This window comes from Olea europaea, chromosome 21 (genome assembly GCF_002742605.1).
Source record: "Olea europaea var. sylvestris chromosome 21, O_europaea_v1, whole genome shotgun sequence".
Classification (NCBI taxonomy): Eukaryota; Viridiplantae; Streptophyta; class Magnoliopsida; order Lamiales; family Oleaceae; genus Olea; species Olea europaea.
In genome coordinates, this window is record NC_036257.1 from 17,716,738 (window position 1) to 17,734,648 (window position 17,911).

A 17,911-nucleotide genomic window follows, 5' to 3' on the forward strand; every position below is an offset into this window, starting at 1 on the left:
TATGTTAATTGTACCTCAGATACACATAATCCTATTACATCTATAAAATATTAAATCGACTAGATAAAATTATCAGAAAATGAATAATAAACTACATGTAAAATTAGGGGCAAACTAAGACCCATATGTTAGAGGGGCTGAAATCAAAACCAAAAAGTCAATGTACACAACCCAAACATTTCCCTTTTAATGTGGCCCATTGACCTATAAATCAAACATTAACAAAACAACAATGAGAAGACAAAAAAACAAAAATGTGGAGCAGCAATCATTAGAAGTGATAATAATAGGCATAACTTATAAATAAACACATGAACCACAACTCAAATCCTTACCTTGAAGACTAAACTGAGTTCAGCAAAATCGATCGATTTGTGAAGAATATTCTGGTAGCGCTAGATTTTAGAGAAATTGTTGCTTTGGGGGCATGGTCGAGATTTGTCAACTGTGGGCGTCAAACACTGCATCAACCTAAGTTCTGGTCAGTTTCAGATGAAGAGGCGAAGCGGTGAGAACCATCAGAAGTTCTGACTCTACTCTCAATGAGTTTATTTAGCTTCTTAGGCTAGCCGGGTCGGGATGGGTTTGTGATGAACAATTGTACCCTATAAAATTTTTGAATTGTGAACGCAAAATAATTTGCCACGTAAAAATTTTGATTTCTGACCAAAAAATAATATATGACTAATTAAATCATTAATTTGTGACCAAATTATATAGATTTGTGATCATAATATATTTAATTAGTTAAATATATAATTAATTAATTAAATCATAAATAGATATCTAATTTTTGAAATTTGAAACATTTGTTCTTAATTTTGAAATAGGTGATACTTAACATCTTGGTTATGAATTTTTCCCTTTGTTTATTGAGTTAATTAAATTTGAGTTGGATTGTGGCCTATGTAACTAACTCTAAAAGACTCGTCTCGAATTAATTTGGTACAATTTTTATTTACCATTTGATTTTTAAACTTCTATAACATCGAGCCATAAATAGGAGAAATCAGAGAAGCAATGGGGATTCATTTGGAGGATACAAGGGCTTGATTTGATCTCAAAAGAAAAGACAGTATTAATTTTCTTCGATATAACGAGAGGAGATGTAGCTTGTCAATCTGCATCCCGTTCTTCAGGTATAGTTTTCTTTGATCACATTTTAATAGGTAATCTATCCTTTCTTGCCCATTCATCATAAGGTCTGGTCTAACTCTGAGAAACTATTTTCATTCTTCCTCTCCCGAATATTTCAAAAATATCTTACAAGATCACCTAAGAGAGTAGGGGGTGCTTCTCGAGAAGAAATCATACATTCTTTTCCTTGTAACCAACTACCTTTTGGAGTTGACTTGCTTCCTTAAGCTCTTAGCATTATTGATATAATTGTTGTTGGTGATAAGGGCATGGCTTAAGGAGGTTTAGGCATCGTTCGAAAGACGATTGTAATACATCTTTTCTTTTTTTATTTTAACCAAGATATTGCATTGATGTTCAAAATGAAATTTACCTTGGAATTGTTTGATCATTAATTGATTTGGGCCAAAGTCCTAATTGAAATCACCGAAAGAACCAATGACAAAATATGGTCTTGATCAAATTGTTTTCAAATCTTTGTGGTTTAGTTCGGAATACAATTAACCCAAATCGACTGGGCTAGTTTTGAGTGAGTATTGGCCATGACTCTTAATGGTAATTGTGTGGATCATGAAATACTCATGTGTGGGTCATCATACTTTGAACGTGTTGGCAGTAAATATTGACATTGCTTATATAATACTAATTAAGCATGACAAGTATCATATTAAAATTGATCGAGATGGGATTTATCACTTCTAGGATGGTCGTGGATTTATCCTATAAATTTTTTATTGTTGATTGATTTGGGCAAAGTCAAAATTGGTAATTGAAATCAAAAAATCCATCAACGAAACTTCGAATAGATTAGTTTAGTTTCAAAATTTCGTGGTCCATCTGTCATTGTAACAAGCCCAAATCGATTAACTTATTTGTCTCATTAACATAAAGCATTAATTTTTCGTATGAGCTTTCAAAACAATCCATCCTTATATGGCTATTATTTATAATCGATCAAACAACTATTATTTACAAATATTTCGTGGGACTTACAGAACCACAAACCAATTCGTGGTTGCTAGTTATAATCGGTTAAAAAGTGTACAAGAAATAATTATAAACATTGTCAAGTGTATTTGAAGGTTGGTTGGTTACACAGCTAGAAAAAATACGCAGGATAACTTGGCATCCAAGCCAAAGTTGGTTGTTAGATTGACACATGAAGGTGTTAGATTTCCAGCGACCATACATTGGTCGCTGAAGGAGTTAAATGTTCAGCGACCACTACTTGATCGCTAAAACAGCTGTAAAAATTAATGTGGGTATGCCCCGGCAAAGTGTGTAGTGACCATAAGTTGGTCGCTGAAGGCGTTAGGAACAAGTGACCACTACTTTATTTTTTAAAATAAATATCAGTAATAAATGGAAGACCAATATTCGAGTCCATTAATGTGAAAGGAACAAGTGACAAAAGGTAGAGGTAGGGCAAGGAAATAATAAGATAGTCCATTGGAGTAGTTTGATTTACATTTAAGCTTCACATGTAATGTCTCCACTTTTTTGGATAGATTTGTATTTCATGAAATAACTTCTTCCCAATCACCTCACTTAGTCTATACACTTGTAATTTAATGATAATTAAGGTAAAATTATTCATTTCTTAAATCCCTTTTGCTTAATCTTATCATAATTATATGGACAATCAAATAATTTAGAGGCCTAGTTGTTTGCTCGTTAAATGAGTAGACCATTGATTATTACGTTAACTTAAAATAATACAATTATTATTTGATAAATAACATGTTAAATCCCCCCTAATGGGTCCAAAAATCATAATCGATTGTGAATACAACACCTTGAGTAACATTTTCATAACAAATAAAGAGTATTTACTGTCAATGTGTTTGAGTTTATAAATAATAATTATTGATTTAAAATACTTCATCAATTTATATTTTGCAATTCCAAACCATGCTCTATATTCATATTGCAGTTGCTAACCGAATAATATTTATTCAGAGAGTCTAAGCTTGATTTATTTAATTAAAATCGACGTCACTTGCAAAATGATCATTTTACAACCTTCGACGTGTTTTTGGACCTTTACCTACCATAAGACAACAAGAAACTATCATGTTATGGAGGTCAATAATATAATAGGGGTTGGCCTCTCCAACTTATAATAGTTATATCAAAGCCTGAATAATTTGTAAAAATAGTTGCAATACTTTTGACATGATAAATACATTCTCCAATCAAAAAGTACAGAATATATGAGTTGAATAAAGTTATTTAATCAAATCAAAGAGACACTAATTTTTAGGCTGTTCTTGAATTTGCTTTAAATTTCGTTTTAAATTGATTCGGTTGATATTATGTATTACTAAAGGAAATAGTTGAAGAAACTACTTTTAAACATAATCAAACATTCTCATTATGAAATGAATAATATATAATATTTGGTAGTCATTCTGCATTCCTGATCCTGGAAGGATCTATTGGATTTTTCTTCCAATTTCAAACGGGAGATTGAATTTGATCTTGCTAATGAGATAGATATTTGAATTGATTTTCAATGAGGTTAAAGAAACTTTCGATGATGTTTCTAGTTTGACTTTTGTTTGTCATGAGATAAACCCATGTTGTTCGGCTGTGATCATCAACTATTGTGAGAAAGTAGTGTGCTCCATTCAATGATGCAACAGAAAAAAGGGCCCCAAATATCAAGGTGTATTAAACAAAAATAGCTTCCACAAAATGGTGCCTAGAGGAAAACGGTAATCTGGTCTGTTTTCCCTTATGGCAATCATCACAAAAAACTTTTGCGTCAAAACTAGGAATATTGGGGTCTATGCTATGCAGTAAATTCATTCTTTGATCAGAGGGATGTCCCATTCTAAGATGCCAAATTTTAGTCGTCAAAATAGAGTTCGATAGGGCAGCAAAATGATTTGTTCGGGGCTGGTCCAGTTGCAAATGGTAGAGACCTTGGACTTCCTTAGCAACTCCAATCATCTCCTTGGTTACAAGCTCCTGTATGTAACAATAACCAGCAAGGAAAACACAATGACAGTTCAAGTCTTTGGTCAGTTTACTTGTGGAAATAAGATTAAAGTCGAAGAGTGGAACATAAAGAACATTCGTGAGAGTGAGAGTAGGTGAGATGATTACTGTTCCTATGTGAGTGACAGGTGTGGATGTCCCATTTGGCAGTCTTACTGAAGTGTTTTTTTTATGGCTCTTTTATGTGTTAATAAATTCAGAGAACCAACTATATGGTCTGTGGCTCCTGAATCTAAGATCTAGGTATTTAACTTATTGGAGATATTTGTGCAGCTCAAACAATGTTTAAAGACAACTGATAAAGTTCTTTTGAGATTACCTAGGGTGTTAGAAAGATGGTTACCTAAGAGTTCTGTGTTTGAATTTGTGGTGCTGGATTTCTGACTTTGAAGAAGTGCAATGAGTTGTTGTATCTGCTCCTGAGAAACACTAAGAGTTGAATGACTCCTTGAGTCATTTTCAGTCTCCATCAAATTTATGGCCCTATAATCCTTAGAACCAGATGGTGGTTTGTGGAGCTTGTAGTTGGGAGGATATCCATGGATTTCCCAGCATGTGTCCACGGTATGGTTAGTCCTCCCACACTTGCTACATGGTGCTTTATTCTTTGATGGAGGCGATCTAGTCCTTCCCTTCTGGTTTTGTCTGACTGTTCTCCTTGGCCCATAAGATTTTCCTCCATAAGCAAGCATGGCCGAGGCCTCAGGCACCTTTTGAGTGTTTTCGGTTAGCTCATGGTTGGATTCCTCTTGCAACACCAAGTTGAAGATGCTGTCAAGTGATGGTAGTGGATCCTTAAGGAGTATTTGATTCCTTAATCCGGTATACATCTCATCTAGGCCCATTAAGAATTGCATTAGCTGTCTTTTCTCCTGTCTTTTGTTGATGATGCTGATGGCACCACAATCAGTTGCAGAGCAAGTAAAAGGGTCTTCATACCTAGAGATCTCTTCCCATATCAGTTTCATTTTAGAGAAATAAACACTTACTGGTTTGTTTTCTTGTTTTGTGGCTGTCAGTTGTTGCTCCAGCAAGAAGATACGATTGTTGCTTGACTTGGCGAATCGTTTCTTCAGTTCTACCCATACTTCTGCTACAGAATCTGAGTACATCACATATCCAGCTATTTCAGGTGATAGGCTGTTTGTGATCCATGATAAAATCATGTGATTGCATCTTTGCCATTGGGAGTATTCAGAGCTTGTTTCAGCTGGCTGCTTAACCGTGCCATCCACAAAACCAAGTTTGTTTTTGGCTGACAAAGCCACATACATGGCTCTGCTCCAAGCATGATAGTTCTGAGGGGTAAGAGGTTGAGAGACCAATATCAGTCCAAGACTCTCTCCATGGTGAAGAAATAGTGGGTTGGAAGCTGGATCTTCCTTGGAGTAAAAGTGGGTTGGTTGGATTTATAGTTTCATCACCTGAATTAGTCATGATGGGAGTTAATGTGTGTTGGTTGAGTGGGTGGAAAATCAGGATCAGTAGAGATTTAAGACTCCTTCTCTGATACCATAACAAAAAGAAAAGAGAAGGACTGGTGGCCAAGACAATGAACCAGTAAAGATTGAATGTTATTTCCTTCTGTTCTCCACTTTAAATATATAAGGTAAGAGCTCTACATATCTATAAAAATCTGATTCAGAAAATCAGAGATGAATACAGACTAAACATAACAGCTATATGACTAATAACACAGCTACTTTCTTTCATTCCAATGCATTCCCTTTTTAGCAAAACAGCCACTCTATTTTTTCACTTGTAGAGCTGCTTCTTGCTTTGTAAAAAAGGTCAACAAATAATTACAAAAATTTGCAGGCGATTTTTCTTGTTCCAGTGATCTATGTTTTCTGCCATATTTAATTCAAATATCTATCTCATTATGGTATCAGAGCAAATGAAACAAGGGAACTAACCAACTTGCCTCCAGGGAAGAAACCAATCGGTTGCAAATGGGTCTATAAGACCAAATATAAGGCAGATGGTAGTATTGAACGACACAAGGCTAGATTGGTGGCGAAGGGCTACACTCAACGAGAAGGAGAAGATTATTTTGAAACATTCTCCTCTGTTGCCAAGATGCCAACAGTGGGATGCCTTCTGTCCATTGCTGCATGTAAAAACTGGTCGCTCCATCATCTTGATGTTAATAATGCTTTCCTTTATGGAGATTTGGATGATGAAGTATATATGAGTGTGCCCCGGGATATGGAAGAGAGGGGGAGCAACGAAGATGTAGGCTTAAGAGGTCTCTTTATGGCTTAAAGCAAGCCTCTCGTCAATGGAATCAAAAATTCACATCTGTTATCACCAAGATTGGTTTTATCCAATCTAAAGCAGATTATTCACTCTTTACCAAGAAAACTGATTCCTCTTTTATCGTAATGCTTGTATACGTTGATGATATGGTGATTGCAGGAGACAATGAAGTAGAAATACAGAAACTAAAGCAATATTTGGCAAACCATTTTAAGCTAAAGGACCTTGGAAAGTTGAAATATTTCCTAGGCATAGAAGTTGCCCGATCCAAGAAAGGGATTTTCATTTGCCAAAGGAAATATGCGCTGGAAATTCTACAAGACGGTGGACTTCTTGGTGCTAAATCTGTCCAATTTCCCATGGAGCAAAATTTGAAACTGATTAGTGAAGAAGAACAAGCCTTGGCTGATCCTAAACAGTATGGAAAACTAATAGGAAGGCTACTCTATCTAACAATAACTAGGCCTGATATATCATACTTGGTACAGGCCCTAAGTCAATATCTTAGTTAGCCGAAAGATGTGCATTGGAAGGCAGCATTAAGGGAAGTAAGATATTTGAAGACATCCCCATCACAAGGGTTGATTTATCCAGCAAAAAGTAAGCTGCAGCTGACTGCCTTTTGTGATGCAGATTGGGGCACTTGTCCGGAAACTAGAAGGTCCATTACCGGGTTTTGCATTTTCTTTGGAGATGGTTTAATATCGTGGAGGTCGAAGAAACAAAGGACTGTGTCTAGGTCCTCTGCTGAGGCAAAATATCGATCAATGGCTGCAACAACTTGCGAGTTGGTGTGGTTTAAAAGTTTGTTAAATGATTTTGGCATATCTGTTGAAAAATCGATACAATTATTCTGTGATAATCAAGCAGCTGTTCATATTGCTTCAAATCCAATTTACCATGAGAGAACAAAACACATAGAAATCGATTGTCACATTGTGAGGGAGAAAATACAGGTCGGTTTGATAAAGACGTTTCACATATCAACAAACTTACAAGTTGTAGATGTAATGACGAAGGCAATTGGTTCAAAGAAATTCCAATATCTCTTAGGCAAGATGGGGATTTATTCAATTGCATCTCCATCTTGAGGGGGAGTAATGAGATAGATATTTGAATTAAATATGGCAGAAAACACAGATCACTGGAACAAGAAAAATTGCCTACAAGTTTTGTAATTATTTGTTGACTTTTTTTTACAAAGCAAGAAGCAGCTCTACAAGTGAAGAAATAGAGTGACTGTTTTGCCAAAAAGGGAATGCATTGGAATGAAAGAAAGTAGCTGTGTTATTTGTCCTATAGCTGTTATGTTTAGTCTGTATTCATCTCTAATTTTTTGAATCAGATTTTTATAGATATGTAGAGCTCTTACCTTGTATATTTAAAGTGGAGAACAGAAGGAAATAACATTCAATCTTTACTGGTTCATTGTCGTGGCCACCAATCCTTCTCTCTTCTTTTTGTTACTTACCAATGGATCTCTTTGTCATTCTAATCCGTGGAGAGGGTAAGTGAGTAATGTCTAGAGTTCCGAATATTTTTGCCTTAACATGGTGGTGGATTTCTCTTCCATTTTGCTTTGCTTTTATTTTTGAAGATGTGTGTGTCAAGCCTCACTACAAGTAGATGATGAGGGTGTGATAATATTGTTGAAACGTCCCGATACACTTTCTAATGCCTGATAACAACTTCATATAAAAAAAAGTAATAAGCAAAAAGAGGACAACATGAATACTCCATTTTGTTCCATAAAGTTCAAATAATTTTACAAAGATCTTTCCTTCAAAAAACATACAAGGATCCTCAAGCACAAAAGAATCACTTTCTTAAAAGTTGAACCCCAACCTTGAGAGCCCCCATCGTCTCGTTCCTAGAGCTTTGTGAGGGAGATAAATCGCGGGATGTGCTCCAAAAGAATCACTTTCTTCCTTCATCTACTGATAGAGAAGTTTAAGAGCCTGTTTGGGAGTGATTTTCTCTCCCAAAAAATTAATTTTTTGATCGTTATTTCACTATTTCAGTCGTTCTATTTGACTTTTCCTTTCACAGGTGGACCTCATTTTTCTTCTAACGATCAAAAAATTAATTTTCAAAATCACTCTCAATCAGACTCTAAAGTTAATTGAAAGGTGAAGTAGAGAGAGAGAGAGAGAGAGAGAGAGAGAGTTGAAAAATAAGAAGAAAAAAATAAAAAGAAAAGACGAGTAAACAAGAGAAAGATACTGTCGTCCAAGTCGTCTTTCCAAGATTCTCATTAATTTATACATATATTCACTTGTCCATTTGCAAAAACTTTTCCTCTTTTTTCTTCCAAATCCAACAGTCATTGACTCATTTCCCACTGAAGTTACATTCAATTCAAATTCCCTTTTACTGCCTCTCGTGTACCAAGAAGACCTGTCAGTGGCTTAAAGCTAAGGATAAAGCCTTTTTATTTCGTGCTTGTTTGGCCTTTTTAAAATGTTAAATTATTTGTTAGAGTATCATTTTTTATCACATATTTATATAATAAAATATTCTCCATATAAAATTATAAAGTTTTTTTATTTTTTAATTATATATTCTCCAAAAAATACTATTCAAAATTCTTTAGCCCCCATTCGTCATCCATTTTTTGAAATGAAAATTGGTGGAATAGTTTTTATTGAAAAATAGTGAGAAATTTTCGATTTATGTGTAATGTTATTTGATAGGAGATTATGTAATTGAAAATAAAAGAGAGAAATGAAATTGAAATTAGTGGAGGCCAAACACGCTTAATTTTCCAAATAATGAGTCACAAACAAGGCTTTCATTTTATGCAACTTATATGAATGTTCTCTATTCAAATCTTGCAGAAGAACTTGACGGAGGAGAGGACATTCAGGGTAAAATATGTTCTTACTGTTGGTGTATGGCATTTTTATTTTTTCCCATTTTTCCCTTCATGGATTTTTCTTATAGAATTCTCTCTTCTTTTTTCCATGGAGAAGTGTATTATCACTGTACTATTATTATTTTTTTCTGATGCAAAAGGAAAATTTTTGAAACATAAAAAACAAATCTTACTATTTCTTGATTTTCATATGTATCCTGTAAATTAGTTTGATGTCTTTAATTATGATTTTATTTATTTAATCTTTTCCATCTTTGTTCAAAGCCTTGGATTAATGCTTATATCCACTGTTTCTGTAAGGATGTCAATGCATATTCTGTGTCATTTTCTGGTATTTACCTATTTTTTATTATTTTTTTGCATCTTTTCAAGTAAATGACCCTTTCTTAATTAATTGTTCAATTCTTGATTAGTGGAACAAAGTGCACGTTAATGTTAGTGAAAAGTAGATATGTAAATTTTTAAATCCCGCAGATTTACCCCCAAGCTATGCACACCTTTTAATATTATTGATTGGTGCTGCAATAAGTGAACTGAAATTTACTTTTTCTCAAGAAAACATGGTTTTTTCATTTTCTTACTGTTATTTTCTCGCAAAAGATGGAACACTCTAGATTATATGGCTTAGGAATTGGCACGACTATTTGCACTTCATTTTGTTTTCTGAGATTGGTGAAACTGAAAAAATACCCTAAATTGGCAGCATTAGAAGTACATTTGAGTCAATTTTCAGAATATGAGTTGCATTGAGTCGATATTCGGAAGGAATGTTAGCTAATGATTAATGAACCAGCTTTTGTGCTGGCTGGGTATCATAGGAATTTTCACAACACTGTGTTGCAGCATCTCTTTATATTTGCTTGAATGTTGTTGAGATATTTTGGAAATTTATGGCGCCTCTATTATCAATGTAACTTCAAAATGTGCCGTGTAACTACCAATTTTGATGCATTATTGCTGTTAAATATCTTATATACATGCTCTACTCCCTGATATGTTGTATTACTGATGTAAGATACCAAGAGTTGTCTTGATGATATTGTATTTTAGGTAAAAAATAACACATTTATAGAAGAATTTGTCCCTTTGAAAACGCCTGTTCTTGATTTGTTATTCTGTGTTTTCCTACACTAGGAGTTTTCTTTGTGTTTATGTTTTGCAGATTAAGAGCCTGTTTAGTTATGGGGGAAATTAAAGAGCTTTGAATAGTATATAGTTTTTGGAGAATGTGTTATTAATATTTAAAGAAATTTTATTGGTTTGTGTGTAGAATATTTTATTGTGTGAATATTGGTGGAAAATATTATTGTAGCAAATAATTTAATTTGTTAGAGGATGACAAACAGGGGCTAAAGGTTGAGTAGCTTCAATCTTTGTCAGTTTTTACATCAAGTAGGTTATCTATAAGTCGATCAAATGCCAAGATCAAGGTAGCCTTATAGTCTGGAATGCTTTCTTGTGCATTATCGCATGTTATTTCATTTGTTTTGATCAATTCATATTTCTTGGAACAGAGGAACAGTCGAACAGAAATGCCTCAAAGGCAATCTCCTCGAGCAACACTTAATCTGAGGACATCTAGCTCTGACTCTGACCCACCACATCATCGTTCAGTTGATAGGAGCACAAGACTATTAGATGTTCGATCCCCATGAGGTGCTCATTCTGATCCGATGAACCAAAAGAAACTTGGAACTCGCATTGCTGATTTTGAATTTCAGCTTGGCCAAGCACAGGACGAGCTTAAAAACCAGAAAGACCAATTAGCTTCAACTGAGGCTGCAAAGAAAGCTGCTCAAGATAAACTTGAGAATAAATCAAAGAAACAGCAAATGGTCACTGAGCCAGTGGAAATCCAAGAAAAAACCTCCACCCCGGTTCAAGAACAACTCGAAAAGAAATCAAAGAAACAGCAAATGGTTCTCGAGCCAGTTGAAATCCAAGAAAAACCCTCCATGCCAACTGAAAATATAGCATCAAACAAAAGGCACGGTGCTGTTGCTGTTGTAGTGACCGAGGAAAACAAGCAGGAAACTGATGTCTTTGAAGTTCTGGTTAAGCAAGCAATTGTTGAATCCAAGTCTGAACTGAGCCTACCTGCTGATCTAGATGAACTCAAACTGAAAGCTGTCAGCTTATCAACCGTATCAAAACCATGACAGAGCCAGAAAATCTGCCATTTGATGAAGTGGCACTGAAGAACGATGAGATAAATATGTTAAAGGCCAAACTAGAGGAGAAGGAAAAAGAACTAGAAGTTTCTCGCCTTGAAAATGAAGGTTTAAAAATTGAGATAAATGAGAAGTTGTTGGAACTTTCCTCGGTTCAATCCAAGGAAGAGGAAATGACTTTCAGATTGAATCAAACTGAACAAGAGCTTGTAAAGAGCAAAAGCAATGTTCTCCGGTTAAATGAGAAGCAAGAAGCTACCGAAAGAGTGAAGCAGGAATTAGAAGCTGAAATGAAGAAGCTTCATATGCACACCGAGCAATGGAGAAAAGCAGCTGATGCTGCAGCATCAGTTCTAGCCAGTGGTGTCGAAATGAATGGCAGAAGGCTATCTGAGAGGTGTGGATCAATGGACAAACACTATGGCAATGCGTTTGAACCTGTTGGCAGATATGCAGATTCTATGGGTTCACCAGGGCTAATGGATGACCCTGACGATGTTTTTGGGAGCGGTAAGAGGAAAGGTTCTGGCATTAGAATGTTTGGAGACCTTTGGAAAAAGAAGGGCCATAAATAGAAATCTGAAACAGGATTTTATTTGATTTTTTGTCTAGGTAAAAAAATGGTTGCTTACCATTTTGTTTTTGTTTGTAATTGTTGTAATACTTCCAGTATCTCGGCTTCATTAGTATTTTGATGTTGACGACTCGAAGCCATTCAGTTTATGTACTTGTAAAATGTCGAATTTTTAGTCTTTTACTGCACCGTTCATACTTCTTGCCGAGGATGAACCGTACTATCTCCATCCAGAACAACATTACCCCCTTTCCATAGGAATAGGTTTAAATACTTTAAACCATTACATTGATAACCTAATCGTGCTCTCCCATTCCATTATACATTTTTGTGTTGTGATTGCGTTATGAATTACAAATTCACCTTCCGATCTAATATTTAAAAAATCACTACCTTTCTATTTGCTGCTAAAAACAGACTCTGAAAGAGGTTTAAGAGAAGCACAAACGAGAAGAAAGCACTTTATTGATGCTACTGATTGAGAAGCAAGAAGGGGCCCCGATTAAAAAATTGAGTCTTGTTTCTTGGTGTGGATCAAATAGTCAAGTCGCTCTTGGTGGTGCATCCCATAGTAAGTTCTTTGGGAAACAAAGTGGCAAGCTCTTTCGTACCAACTTGTAGGTCGAATGATGCAACAATATTGTTTACCAACATGAGTAGCTCTTGTATCATGCATTCATATCTGAACTTTGGCTAGCAAGCCACTGTAAGAGGGAAAAATGAACGAAAGCACACCGTTCTTGAAGGTTGCCCAGAATTGGACTAAAAACTTATTTACTTCATATCAGCATTAATAATGGCAAGAAATTGAAACTTAAAAGTCAAAAGTTGTTAATGAGGCTAAGAAGTTGCTTTTGAACATGAGATGAATAATTTTTTAGAAGTGCTTTGTCTAATTAGAAGAACTTTTAGAAGAATAAATAACTAAGAAAACTTTTTGACAAGTAGCAGCAGCAAAAGCAGAAGCCCTACCAGACAGCCCTCAAACAGGATACATTTTTTGGAGGCTGCTTTATTGTTTCAGGTTCTTCCCTTAGTTCCATACATAAAAATGCCTATTCTCAAGTACTAGATTCATTTATAATGTATTTTTTTAAATAAATAATACAGAAAGAGCTGAGAGAAGAAAGTTTCCTAGTAATCTTCTTTAAACTCCCTGAAGGTTTAAAAAATTTTCCTAGCATCAAATCTCATTTCAATGGAGCCAATCTTCATGTGCCACCAACGAATTTATTTACGTTCGAAAAGGATTTCTTCTACTTGCTATTGCTTGTATCAACAAGTTAGACGAACTTACGGGCTTATCAGCAGAAAAATATTCGATATGTTTTACAACCTAGGCAATGAGAAGGTCAAGACAAAATGCAAACCTTTGTATTCGATGTCCAAATAAGATGAACCGATATTTGACATTAGAAAGTCCAAACCCTTTCAACTGAATTATCAAAATCATAAGCTTGCTAGTCATTTCTTTGGTACTTTCGTGGGATCTTCATTATATATTCTAGGATAAAGCTTTCTACTGGATGTTCCTTTCCTCCCCAGCCTGTCTACTGATTGGATAGCTTATGTTATTACTACATGAAGTACTACAGTAGACAATTTTCATGAGGGATTGCATCGGTCGAAAAGTTATTCCCTCATCGACCAGCTAATGGTCTGGTCTCCGGGTATGGAATAGATAATCTTAGCCATTTTCGTAGCATAGCTTATTTCATTTGTACACCAACTTGGAGATGTCACAAAGCATCATTTTCCATACTGTTTTCCCACAATGTACGAAATTTTCAAAGGCATGCCGTTCTATAACAATGTGAATTACATAATGAATTTACATGGTATCAGTCCATTAATGGAAGAACACTGGGATGTAAACAACGAGCATTTCTAGGAGAGTGTATCGTTGATTCGGGTCCTTTTCACAAAAGAATTTATTCTTAACTGTGAAATACGTACAAAGTAATGCTATTCATCCCCACCGGTACTTAACACTAGTCTAAATGAAAATTAGGTGATATTAAATGATAGATTTATTTAAATGCAAAGTTAAATGATTCATTTAATTAAACCTATCAATTGTAGCCATTCAGACTAGCGCTACAGCACCATTGGAGCTAAATAGTATTATTCATGCATTTATGAGCTATTTTGCTCAATTAAAAAATGTATAAAGAGTCGTAGGAAAAGTAATTCCAAGAGGTCGTCTTTGCTATAAGCACCATCGAGGATTTAGAAACAGCCGTAATTTTCAAGAGTAAACTCACTATTTCTGTTTCACATTCATAAATCTTGAAGCTCTCATGGAAGTGAAACAATGTGATATATGATATTTCTCGAACGCTCTTAACTACCTAACAAAACATTGATGAAATCGTGAACACGTGACGTTTAAGGAATTTTTCGTTAAGAATTCAAGTGATAACTTCAAATTACGCATGGATATGTTTTCCTGTTCATTCCTCGTCCCCAACCCAGAGCAAGGGATATCTCCGTGGCTCCATCCCAGCCCAAAATCCGGTGACCCGTCAAACCGAGGACTTATTATTACTTGAGGACATGAAGCTAATTATTAGGTGACAAGTAGTATCGACTATCGATATGTCAAGAATTACTCATGTGTATGTTACAATGTGACGAGATGGTTATACTCTCTAGAAGTCTCTTCTTTCTACCGGGAGAATACTTTTTTTGAGTTTGGAGACTTTTGAGACCAAATTGAGAGTTAAGATTAGTTTGTAATGAATATCGGCTCATATGAGCAAATTTTTTTAATTTTTATTTTTTTTTCATAATATTTATCGTTGTAAAAATTCTTTTTTATTTTCAAACAATAGGCTATTAATGGTGTAAAACTTGTGTTATAATAGGAGGAAGAAAGACAAAGAAAGTAAAAGAAAATGCAAACTTTACCATCTTTGGAAAAGCTCAATCAACTATTAAAAACACCTATAAATGAGTATTTTGATATCTCATTTTCTCAACATGATAGGTCTATATCAAACTATTATGAGGCTGCAATTTTCTCGAATAGGCCCAACCTATTATCGGCCAATCTCAACTTGTACGCAGATTTTTTATACTCGTACCATGTAAACTCCTTGTACAAACTATCTTCTCCTTTCATCAACGAAGGCAATGGAGCAATTTTTTCACTCAAAGGCGGTCCCCCAAAATAAATCATCGAAAGCCTCGATTTTGAGCCGTTCGCCATGACTCTGTGCCTTACGCTCTTAAACCTCCCATTCGTCATAACCTGTCAAAATCATACACAAACACGAGATCTTAGTGTAAATAATATCCATCGCAAACCATGGAAAGAAAGGAATATCAACGTGACTTATTAGGTGATAGAGTGTAGGGACAATGAAAACCCTTGTGTTGAAGGAATCTATTGAGATTCATTTAATCATTTCTCGACCAATAGGGGTCCATCAAAAATGAAACGCGCAAAATAATTTATAAAGCTAATAAATTACACACCAATCAATGTGAAATTTGCGTGGAAAAAATATATTCATTAGATGCTGACACATTTCGGATATATGCACATCAATGTATTAATTGTGGGGGCTAAACTACCCTTTAGGGTGGTCATTGTACCTGTAACGAGTCACCAACATTAATGAAAAACGAACTTTGATCTGGTGGAATGGATATCCAATTTCCATCTTTCAACGAGATTTGAAGGCCAGATATGTTGTTTGATCTCAAAACGGAAATGATTTGAGGATCGGTGTGTTCTCCAAATCCAATCAAATTCCTGTCATTCATTTCTTGATGAAGCTCTGGGCATGGAGGGTAATGATTGAGCCTAAAAACAGAGTCACTCTCTTCATCCATCAAAAGTTTACTGAAAACATTCCTTGGTTGAATCTTCAATCCATCAGCAAGCATTTCAAGAATCTCATAAGCTATTTTCTTGACTGCTGACACATAATCGTTCACTGCGCAACTGTGATAAATACAACAAAAATCTAATAAGTGAAGAACATGAAGAGCGTATTTAACGAGTTTTTGCTGGACTCTTTTTTATAACATACCGGAATTTCTCTGCAGCTTCGCCAAAGATGGATGAAAACTTCTGGTAATTTGCTTCATTACTCGTAGTTAATAGTATGTATTCGACCCAACCCACATCGCCATTGTGGCCAATTTTCTTGTTTCCATAGCCAAAAGGGTCAAGAGGGCCTGCCTTTTCTTTCTCAGAGAGTGGCAGGGAGAAAAACTTAATGGCTTCTGACTCTAATTTGGCAATGAATTCGGTTGGGATGCCGTGATTGATTAGTTTGAAGAATCCGAATTCTTCGCAGGCCTTAACGATGAGATTTTTAGAGTCGGGTTTCGATAGATCGATTAAGGGGACTTCAGTGAACAATGTGGTGGCTACAGAGAGTTGCTCCATTGCTGGTTTAGATAAGACCACCATTGGTAACATTATAGAGGAAGTATAGAAATGAGCTAGATTTGTGTGACCTTTTTTATATACTAACATCTGGCTTCAAAAAACTGGTTGCCTATATTTATAGCATTCTTAGAGAGAGAATATGTGTGACTTTTAGAGAGATAAGAGTGTGAACAAGATTAACAATCATGGTTGACTAAAAATATTTACAGTCAATAAGCAAATTAAGTCCAAAGCTGACTTGGTTGTGATGCAAATCTTAATCTTAAAAGACAAAGTGCATTAACGCAAGGACAATTAGTCCTTTCTTCTTAATCCAAAAAAATAATGTGTATAATTTTAAGTATTTTCAATTGCAAACGTGTGACGTGTTGAAAAAAGCTGAACGACTTGCAAGTAAATGAGCACGTTATGGACATGCTTGTATCTTCACTACACATCTATGATGATACGAGATACACATTAGTACTTTTTTGTTTACGCACTCGTGCGTACATATATTTGACTCATGCACTATTATGACATTGTTTAGAAGACATGGATTAGATGAGCCAAATTGTTCTTCTCAATTTGACCAAATTAGTTTAGCTTAAGACTATTGATCTAAATCATCAATTACATAGCATTCTTAGCTAGTAAGCATCAGAGGAGGGGACTCCATTACATTGGGACCAACAAACCTCCTTAAATTGTCAAGTAATTAAAAGGAGATTTTTCTTTTTCAAACTAAATTACACATGAAGATGCAACCCACCTTCCCAAATCTCTAGAAACATACTCTAATAGACAAGTTATAAACGTTAGCAATTTTACATAAATTGGGTATATTCCGTGAATCGTTTCTGTTGATTTATAACCCTAAAAATATCTTTTTTGGCCTTTTCGCTTGATGGTAGCCGACACCAACCAATGGGTTGACATATGAAGGTTGACAAGCGTACACCTTTAAAAAAATAATAAATAATAAAAATAAAAGTTTTTTACCCACCACCTTTGGTGAGCTGAAAAATTGTTGTGTATGACTCAAGATTTGAGTACCAAAGCATTAAACACTGGAAATCAATTAATGAGTCTGTTGGAAAGTTATATCTTTCTCCAACAATACCAAAACTGCAGTGGACTTTATTGCAGGATATGACGCATTCATAAAACCTACCTTTACGAGCTTTAAGTAAATATTTTTTTTTTCCTTTTATATTATCTTTGGAAACAGTAGTTTGAGCTTTGCCACGTACCACATCTAACTTCCATATGTCTTCGGCCACACATGACAAGGGTGACCAATTCTACTGGCGTGAAGAAGTTCATTATTATTATTCTTTCAAGATATTTTAGGATTTCAATTTCAATATCTGGTTATAATTTCATGTACTTGCAACAGTGAGGAAGGTTTACATAGGAGGACAATGATCCGAGTTCTGCATAAAAGATCATTTGAGGCTTCAAGATGGTTGGATTCTTATGAATCTATCTTAAATTTTGAGTAGGTG

At 35.1% G+C, this 17,911-nt stretch overlaps 3 protein-coding genes across 4 annotated transcripts; 2 read left to right on the plus strand and 1 right to left on the minus strand.

Moving 5' to 3' along the window:
* The first annotated feature begins 9,181 nt into the window (after positions 1–9,181).
* LOC111370977 (interactor of constitutive active ROPs 1-like) lies at positions 9,182–12,197 on the plus strand. Of its 2 annotated transcripts, none has more exons than XM_022992903.1 (2): positions 9,182–9,266; positions 10,789–12,197. In XM_022992903.1, exon 2 carries the CDS (start codon positions 10,948–10,950, stop codon positions 11,431–11,433), a length of 486 nt encoding a protein of 161 aa, XP_022848671.1. In that variant the 5' UTR covers positions 9,182–9,266; positions 10,789–10,947; the 3' UTR covers positions 11,434–12,197. The 2 variants fall into 2 exon arrangements, with proteins under 2 accessions (XP_022848671.1, XP_022848672.1); XM_022992904.1 differs by lacking the exon at positions 9,182–9,266 and adding an exon at positions 10,554–10,704.
* Positions 11,490–12,020, plus strand: LOC111370234 (interactor of constitutive active ROPs 4-like). The gene has a single exon (XM_022991920.1). It carries the CDS (start codon positions 11,490–11,492, stop codon positions 12,018–12,020), a length of 531 nt encoding a protein of 176 aa, XP_022847688.1.
* Positions 12,198–14,907: 2,710 nt separating the features above from the next.
* LOC111370978 (gibberellin 2-beta-dioxygenase 1-like) lies at positions 14,908–16,519 on the minus strand. Its single transcript, XM_022992905.1, has 3 exons — positions 16,060–16,519; positions 15,620–15,971; positions 14,908–15,272 (listed from the first exon to the last, which is right to left on the minus strand). The coding sequence occupies exons 1-3, from the start codon at positions 16,509–16,511 to the stop codon at positions 15,024–15,026; spliced, it is 1,053 nt and encodes a 350-aa protein (XP_022848673.1). The 5' UTR covers positions 16,512–16,519; the 3' UTR covers positions 14,908–15,023.
* Positions 16,520–17,911: the final 1,392 nt, after the last annotated feature.

What these genes read in the sequence shown, in the direction of transcription:
- LOC111370977 (XM_022992903.1), top strand. Translation starts at nt 10,948, where the DNA reads ATGAACCAAAAGAAACTTGGAACTCGCATTGCTGATTTTGAATTTCAG.
- LOC111370234 (XM_022991920.1), top strand. Translation starts at nt 11,490, where the DNA reads ATGTTAAAGGCCAAACTAGAGGAGAAGGAAAAAGAACTAGAAGTTTCT.
- LOC111370978 (XM_022992905.1), bottom strand. Translation starts at nt 16,511, where the DNA reads ATGTTAGTATATAAAAAAGGTCACACAAATCTAGCTCATTTCTATACT. An exon ending in GAAGCTGCAGAGAAATTCCG is followed by an intron (nt 15,972 to 16,059) that starts GTATGTTATAAA and finishes TATTTATCACAG; the next exon opens with TTGCGCAGTGAACGATTATG. An exon ending in ATGTTGGTGACTCGTTACAG is followed by an intron (nt 15,273 to 15,619) that starts GTACAATGACCA and finishes TGATTTTGACAG; the next exon opens with GTTATGACGAATGGGAGGTT.